Genomic DNA, 8,120 nt, shown 5'->3' on the forward strand with positions numbered 1-8,120 from the left:
TCGGCCGAACGCGTCTATGTCTCGCTTCATGCGAGATAGAGCACAGCCTCGCCGAATGCGAGGGCTAGCCCAGCCGCGCGGGAGTCCACAACCTTGTTTTGTTTTTGTTTTTTTCACATCTACGTTTTTGGCTTTTTTTACTTTTTTTTATACTTTCAAATACTCTTAATATATGTATTACAAAAAAACTTTACATAAAACATTTAAAAATGTTAATCAAGCATTTAAAAAATGTTAAATGTGACTAGAAAAAATACTTCTCATGTATACGAAATGTACATATATAATGTATATGAAAAAGTTGATCATGTATCTAAAAAATATTAATCAAGCATTTAAAAAATGTTAATCAAGTATTTGAAGAATGTTAATCAAGATTTGAAAAATGTAGAATGTGTATAGAAAAATGATTCCCCATGTATACGAAAAATGTATAGAAAAAACTATTACAATGAGTATGAAAGAATGTTGATCATATATTTAAAATATGTTAATGGCAATAAAGTTTTTTTTCACACATAATGTATATTTTTGTATACACGAGGAACAACTTTATGTATATGTTTAACTTTTTCTAAGAATACGTTTTATGGTGTATACTTGTAGTTAATGTATGTTGTACATTTTTTGCATACACGATCAACATTTTTATATGCGCGTCTGGCATTTTAAAAGTACATTATCAACATTTTTTCATATGTACGAAAGAAAAGACAAAGAAAACCACTGAAACCTAAAAAGAAGCAAAGTAAATCAAAAGATAATAAAAAATAAAAAATAAAGAAACCCACCACAAAAAGAATTAACAATAGAAAAAATAGAGAAAGAAACAAAGAAAAAACGGATAAGAAACAAGAAACATAAAAGGAAAACCAAAAAAAGAAGACGAAAGTAATAAAATGAAAAATCAGTGAAAAGCAAGCAAGAAATAAAAAACTAATCAAAAAAAACAAATAAAAAACTAAAGAAAAGAAAAACTAAAAAACAAAGATTCGGTGAAAACCCTAAAAAATGATGAAGAAACAAAGAAAGCTAAAAGATAAAAATAATAAATAAAAAACAAAGGAAACCACATTCGGACCAACGAAGCGAGTGGGCGCGTGTCGTGATCCAGCGAGCAAAATAAAAAATGGAAATACGTGTGTGCCTAGTTGCTATGCGAGAGAGCTATTCTTTGGACGAGAGAGAAGTTACCGAACCCTAAAAAAGATAAGCTACCGACTCGCGTGAAGCGAGATATAGCTCCCGCCCATTTTGCTGTAGTAAGCAGTGTAAATGATTTTCCATGTTTTTTCCTCCAATATAAGCATCAAAAACTATGTACGAAACATCATAAGTTTTAGGGGTAAAGCTAAATTTTATTATTCAAAATCCACATGAAGTGGAATACAAAGTGGATAGTGAGGTTGGAACCACACATGGCGCCCCTCGTCCAAAGAATTTGGGAATTTAGCTAGACTATCTGCATCTTTATTCATTGCTCGGCCTTCAAACGAGAAATGCAGTTAAAATTTACCGCTCGTTGCTTGATCTCACTCATTGTACATGCATAGCTACTGCTTGTGCCCTTGTCTATATCACTGATCACCCGCTTTGAGTCGGAGGCAACCACAAAATTCTGGAGCAGCAGATCTTCAGCAAGTGATAAGGCCTCCCGACATGCAATCACCTCCAAAGTTGCAACATCAATGACTTCAGAGATGACCAGAGTTGAGCTACCCGGAAACATACCACAGGCATCTCAGCACATTGTCGCAGCCGAGCCCCCCCCGTGCCAGCTCTAGGCACACTAGCATCAACATGGATCTTTACAAAACCCGGTAGTGGTGCTTTCGACCTTTGAGCAGTGTTCCTTGCTGCAACCTGGTTTGTTGCTCCTTTCTTTGGAAATAGTTCTAGCTTCACTATGAATCTGTTAATAAACTGGTGAGTGGTGGAAGGTGTCTGGTAGATTTCCTCATGGATCACCTGTCTCCTTGCCCACAACATCACAGCCAGCTTCACAAACGAATAGTGTGAGAGCGAGTCAATCATAGAGAACAACCATTGCTTCTGCACTAGGCCCTGTTGTTTCGCACAAATGCTCTGCTATATCACCATCAACAAGTGCCCAAACACACCTTGATATAGTACATTCAAGGAGAATGCCTCAAAGAATCCGCGGCTCCACATAAAGCACAAGTGCATGTAGTGGACATCTTTCGGGGTGCTCTTGCTTGGAACTGGCATTTTGCATAGTAACTTCCATGATATTGCATCTCTATCATTGCTCGACGAACCAGAGGTACCATCTATCCATGCTTCCTTCCCATTTTTGTTGCAATCATCATTTTGTAGGCCGATCTAGCTGTGAAGTTGCCACTTTTTTAAAAAGTTCCATGCCCAACTATCCTCCATGTCCCTTGTGCATAGCCATATACTAAGAATATCTGGAACATCGATTGGTAGGCACACCTCAACAATTTTCATCATGTCCCATTTAGCGAAAGTATGGTCAATAAGTTCAGAAACCCAACTGGGCGGGTCATTTGAGCGACAACCGAGGGGCGCATCATCACATCCCGTGGCAACCAATTATCTCTTCATACGTGAGTCGATGTTCCATTGCCTATTCGCCTGATCAGACCATGTTTGAGCATACCTTGTTCGTCCAAAATTGGTCTCCAGATCTGACTTGGGTGGTTACCTAGTTCCGCACTCAAAATTGTACCAAAGGGAAAATATACAACCTTTAAAATTTTTGCACCAAGTGACTCTGGGTTTTGAAGGATGCGCCATGACTGATTCGCCAGTATAGCCAAATTAAAGAGTTCAAAGTCTTTACAACCCAAACCTCCCATGTACTTTGGTTGTGTCATAGTATCCCAGGAGGCCCGGGGTTGATTTTCGATGGCCATCTTTACTGCGCCACTAAAACTTCTGAATCAACATATTCAGATGCTCACATAATCCCCTTAAAAACTTGAAACAAGACATTGAAAAAACAGGAACAACTTGTGCAACAGACTTGACCAACACTTCCTTACCAGCCGAGGACATGGTTTTCTCAATCCATCCTTGAACTCTACTCCATATATAATCTTTCAAATACTTGAAGGCTCCATTTTTCGAAGAACCCACATAAGATGGCATACCTAAATATTTATTATTCAAAGTTTCATTAGGAACATGCAATAAACCTTTTACTTCATCTCTTATATTTTCTGGACATCCTTTACTGAAGAAGGTAGAAGATTTTTCATAGTTTATACATTGTCTAGATGCCTGGCAATATGTGGTTAACAACTGATTTACCTTATTTGCCCTGTCACCACTTGCCTTGAAAAACAACAGGTTGTCATCTGCGAATAACAAGTGGTTTACAGGCGGAGCCGAAGCCACCACCTTTACCCCACTCATGTTTGATGACTCGTCTATAGATTTTAAGAGGCACGAGAGGCCCTCTGCTGTTATCAGGAAGAGGTACATGAAGATCGGGTTTCCCTGACTGATTTCACGGGATGGTGTGAATTCCTGTAATCTTCTCCCATTGAATAAAACTGAGAACTTTACTGCTTTACCAAACTCATTACAATGTCAACCCATCTTTCTGTGAAGCCAAGTTTGAGCATTATAGCCTGCAAATTGTCCCATTCTACTCTATCATAAGTTTTCATCATATCCAGTTTTGGTGCACAGTGACACGCTTTGCTTTATTTCTCTCCATAAAGTGACGAAACATTATAAGTGGACTTCCAAAAAAAAAAGTTACTGGGCAGATGGGCCAGGAGGCTAGAATGTGATTACGGGGAAGAAACCCACCCAGCCCACATAAACGGTCTAGACCGGAGTTGGTTCGACCTCCAGAGTCCCGGAAGAAACAGAGGGGAGGCAGAAGATCGGAGGAAGAAGAGGGATCAGCCATGGACATCATCTCGCAGCTGCAGGAGCAGCTCAACGAGATGGCCATGGTGGCCGTCAACACCTTCGGCACGCTGCAGCGCGACGCGCCGCCCGTCCGCCTCTCCAACAGCTACCCCGACCCGCTCAACCCGAACCCTAACCCCGAAGGCCCCGCCTCCCAGCCCCAGGCCCCGCCCGCGCCCGGTGCGCCGGCGGCGGCACCTCTGCCGCCGCAGCCGCCGCAAGCGCGGCCCCAGCCGGCTCTCGACCTTGCCGAGCAACCCAAGGCCATGAGCCACGCGCTCGTCCTCGCCGGAAAGAAGGTGCACATCCCGTGGCCTCTCGCATCTCCCCCCTTTTATTCTCTGTTCGACTCCTGCTCGAGGAAGTCTCAATTCCTGCAACTTATTTAGATAAAATGAGCACTGATATGTGATCCTGATTCAAAACCTGCAAAGCATTAACAACTTCTTCATCATCCTGATTCCAAACACAGATGTTGCCTCTCTTCTGTGAATGAATTTAAACCAATTTCCCTCCTAAATTGCACTCTCAAAATTTTGACAAAGCTGCTAGCTAACAGGTTGCAATCCATTATCCTAAATTTGGTCAATATAAAACAATAAGGCGTTGTTAAACCCAGAATATGCTGTGATTAATAGAAGGTTCCCGATTACTAGCAGGGCATGTTGTGTTAGGTCCATGATATCGATATATTGGGTTAGCTGACCTAGCTGTTAGATGATCCGTGCTCCTATTTCTTTTACTGTTCTTCTGTTTTACCTGCAATGCTTACAAGACCGTTGCTGGTAGAGTGGAAGTTTGTCTGTTTTATCATCTGTGTCGTACAGCTAGAGCACATAGTATAGCGAAAGTGCCATGTTTTGTCTTACATGGACATTATGATCAGCATACTTCTCCTCTCTCAGGTTGTAATCGTGCTAATTATACTCTCTTTGTCTTCTGCACCTTCTGCGATTGTGATTATATCATTTGATAGTATCATGCTGTATTTCAACTGTAGTACACAAACATGAAGCACAATTTTGCTAATCTCGAAAGAGACCGAACTTGTGCTGAAACGTGCCTCTAGTTACTACTTTCAATATTGTTCTGACAATAAAAGAACATCGTCCCTTCCCCATGCAGTTTGATGCTCTTGTTGCTGCCTTACCACTGTCATCTGAAGAGGATCAGTTGAAAAGAATTCAAGAACTTCAGGTATGTTTCGGTTTCACGGTATCAGTATCAGAGTAGTATGATCAGTGAACATAGGCTAACTTACCAAAATAATTACACAAGGAATTATGCAGCTGGCATTTCTGAATCAAAGGGCACTAACACCCTTTATTATGAAAAACTTGAAAACTAAAGCATCTGTTACACATAACATAAGAGAAAGCTAAAGAAGGATGCAGCAGCACCTCATTTATAGGAAAAGCACTCCCAACTATACAAGATTGTAACATGTAATTTGCAATTATACATCTGCTATTTTCACTTGGATGTGGTCTCATTGTATCTGTTAATGGCAGTTTAACATGTTTCAGTATATTATACTATCGTGCAAATGTTATGCTTTCTCCTGTTTGTTCTGCTTGTGCGTAGCATTTCATGTTAGACCTGTCCTCCTGAAAGATTTATCTCTGAAGACTAGTAATGAACGTTTGTGATTCTAAAAGTTAAACCAAAGAAAAGCAGATGCTTGATGTTACAAGTTTATTTATGACGTCTCATGGTACTTATTTTTAGGACAAAATTAGCTCTTCCTAACATGTTCCAGAAAATGGCCACCATTTGTCAGTACCTGATTACCCATCAGCAAATTATTATTTTATGGCTTGTCTTGGCAAATGCTAACCAGTGCATCGTCTAAGATCCACATTTACCTTGTTTTTGTCCTGCAATCAAATCATGTAAACTTGAAATTTGCAGGCAGAGAACGAAGTTGTGGGATTGGAGCTTCAGAAACAACTTGAAGCTGCTGGTAACATTTTTGAATTTTGCACTTCTTATCATGGTATAGCGGATTAACAGCTGATGTATTATATATCTTGTTCCTTTCACAGAACTGGAATTGCAAAGGGTTGAAGTGTTGTTTAATGAAGCTACAGACAACTGTATAAATTTGAAGAAGCCAGATTAGCAATTTAAGATTAGCAATTTATGCATGTAAGTTTGGATGGTATCCTTAGTCAGTATAATAGTAGTCTATCTAGTTATTGTGTTTTTAGCATGGGACTGTTTAGTGGGGACCAAATGAACGCTGAGCCCTTTGTAAAATTTACATTCAAGCTTTAGTTTTTGCAGTGTATCCTAAATATTGAAGGTACGGCTTTAGTTGACTCCCATTCAAACTTGTTTCATTTCAGGTAGCCGAAGCTGTGTTGGCGGAGACATGAATTTCCAGCATTCTGGTGTTTACTCTCTTGTACAAGCCTCTAAAATGTCTTGTACAAGCCTCTAAAATGTGTTATATTTGTTTACAGAGGGAGTAGTTCCTAATGTCTTGACAGTTTCCAACCTAGATTTGTCGACAGTAATGTTGTCTTGTTTTAACTTGCGTGCATTGATACTCCATGAGCACTTGCTGGATGAGTTATTAAAGTTCAGTGTTGTAACACCTATACCCTGAAATAGTTTAAAGAATCCGTCGCGTGGATTGGTCTGGTAACTTCGCTAGGGCAACTAAAATGATAATTCATTGTGAAAGAAGAAAAAAGCATAGGATGGACATCTCATGTTAACTCAAACACTGAAGCTATGCCTGATTCGAACAATGGCAGTTGTGATGGTGAAAAGAAACACACTAAATTTTCTAGGGGACAAACACATATATCCTAGAAACATCTTATTTTCTCGGCTTCAGTGAACCCCCTGGACTGGACTCATGCATACTTGCAAGTGCCTAGACCTGCAATGAAGGAAAGTAAGAAAGAAGCGGTCAGATGAGCACAAGAGAGAGAGAGAGAGAGAGAGAGAGAGAGAGAGAGAGAGAGAGAGAGAGAGAGATTTGAGAAACGGCGGCATGAGATGAGATGAGATGAGATGCGCGATGTATGCTTACTGGGGTCGGTGATGCTGATGATGCCGGTGGCGTTGAAGAAGCAGTTCCAGGTGTTCCTCCCCCTGGCCTGGTAGTAGGCGTTCATGGCCACCGACGCCCGCGACAGCAGCACGCCGCCGTTGTGCGCGGAGCAGCCCCCCGTGCCCTGGATCGCGCTGCAGTCGCTCTCGGAGCAGGCGAACTCCAGGTTGGCCCTCAGCGCCGCCTCGCCGGTCGAAGGCTTGGCCACGCACCACGTCTTGGCCGCCGCCTGCGGATCAGCCAACAGCAGCAAAACTATGAGTAACTGAAGAGCTGAAGAAGATAGATGCTGATAGGCGGTCAGGAGAGTGGCTCTCACCTGTTTCTGCTGAAAGCTTGGTGCCGCTGCCGCTGAAGGAATTCGCCACAGAACAATCGATCGATGTTAGAAACTATAAATAGATCGGAGACCAAGCAGTAAAGTACATCTGCAGAGAGATTTTGCCACGGAATTCGGAGATTGACGAGTGATTGTACCGTGAATGCAGTGCGTCAGTAGCACGAGAGCGGAGGCGAAGGCCATGAGTCTGACGGTGGTTGAACCTGAACCCATCTCTTTCTTGTGACCAAAAGAGAGGACGCAAGAAACTGTTTTCTCTATGCTATATGTGAGGATGCAGAGGAGAAGGCGATACGCAGAGGTCTGTGCTGCCGTCTTGTGAGCGACTGTTTCGTAGTTCATGCTCGCGGTGTGTGCGTGAATATATGCAGGCGAAGAAGAGGGGGAAGTCGAAGCAGAAAGGGTGTGCTGCAGAAGCGGTTCACCGCAAAAAGAAGGAAATAGCAAATCCAATTTATGCGCCACCATTGATTGCGGGTTCGCCGCATTTATATTTCGCCAAAACGCCTCCGTTTCTTCTGTTTCTCAGGGGACGGATCAGTCACGACCATGCTTTTACGGAGAAGGGACGCGAAAATATAAAAACGACAGCAAGCACGGTTAGAAAAAGCACTGCCATGTACGCCTGGTATCTCCACGACACGCCCGACAAACTCAGTTCTGTCAGTATACCGCTAGCAAGCTTGGAGATATAATTCTTTTTTAATATATTCCACTGTAAAAACTATATTCGGATGTATATAGACGTATTTTAAAGTATATATTCATTCATATATTTAGGAATGGAGGGAGTACTTATCAGATATGCTA

General features: G+C 41.7%; 2 protein-coding genes across 2 annotated transcripts; one reads left to right on the top strand and one right to left on the bottom strand.

Moving 5' to 3' along the window:
- Window positions 1-3,808: 3,808 nt before the first annotated feature.
- On the top strand, window positions 3,809-6,533 carry LOC123168305 (mediator of RNA polymerase II transcription subunit 21). The gene is made up of 5 exons (XM_044586176.1): window positions 3,809-4,205; window positions 5,032-5,103; window positions 5,818-5,869; window positions 5,952-6,054; window positions 6,255-6,533. Exons 1-4 carry the CDS (start codon window positions 3,903-3,905, stop codon window positions 6,026-6,028), a joined length of 504 nt encoding a protein of 167 aa, XP_044442111.1. The 5' UTR covers window positions 3,809-3,902; the 3' UTR covers window positions 6,029-6,054; window positions 6,255-6,533.
- A 74-nt stretch (window positions 6,534-6,607) lies between these two features.
- Window positions 6,608-7,740, bottom strand: LOC123168304 (major pollen allergen Ole e 10). The gene is made up of 4 exons (XM_044586174.1): window positions 7,448-7,740; window positions 7,290-7,321; window positions 6,950-7,199; window positions 6,608-6,796 (listed from the first exon to the last, which is right to left on the bottom strand). Exons 1-4 carry the CDS (start codon window positions 7,650-7,652, stop codon window positions 6,771-6,773), a joined length of 513 nt encoding a protein of 170 aa, XP_044442109.1. The 5' UTR covers window positions 7,653-7,740; the 3' UTR covers window positions 6,608-6,770.
- Window positions 7,741-8,120: the final 380 nt, after the last annotated feature.

The sequence above is a fragment of the Triticum aestivum genome, chromosome 7D, assembly GCF_018294505.1.
Source record: "Triticum aestivum cultivar Chinese Spring chromosome 7D, IWGSC CS RefSeq v2.1, whole genome shotgun sequence".
Taxonomy (NCBI): Eukaryota; Viridiplantae; Streptophyta; class Magnoliopsida; order Poales; family Poaceae; genus Triticum; species Triticum aestivum.

What these genes read in the sequence shown, in the direction of transcription:
- LOC123168304 (XM_044586174.1), bottom strand. Translation starts at nt 7,652, where the DNA reads ATGAACTACGAAACAGTCGCTCACAAGACGGCAGCACAGACCTCTGCG. An exon ending in ACTGACGCACTGCATTCACG is followed by an intron (nt 7,322 to 7,447) that starts GTACAATCACTC and finishes GAATTCCTTCAG; the next exon opens with CGGCAGCGGCACCAAGCTTT. An exon ending in CATCAGCATCACCGACCCCA is followed by an intron (nt 6,797 to 6,949) that starts GTAAGCATACAT and finishes CCTTCATTGCAG; the next exon opens with GTCTAGGCACTTGCAAGTAT.
- LOC123168305 (XM_044586176.1), top strand. Translation starts at nt 3,903, where the DNA reads ATGGACATCATCTCGCAGCTGCAGGAGCAGCTCAACGAGATGGCCATG. An exon ending in TCGTCCTCGCCGGAAAGAAG is followed by an intron (nt 4,206 to 5,031) that starts GTGCACATCCCG and finishes TTCCCCATGCAG; the next exon opens with TTTGATGCTCTTGTTGCTGC. An exon ending in GAAACAACTTGAAGCTGCTG is followed by an intron (nt 5,870 to 5,951) that starts GTAACATTTTTG and finishes TTCCTTTCACAG; the next exon opens with AACTGGAATTGCAAAGGGTT.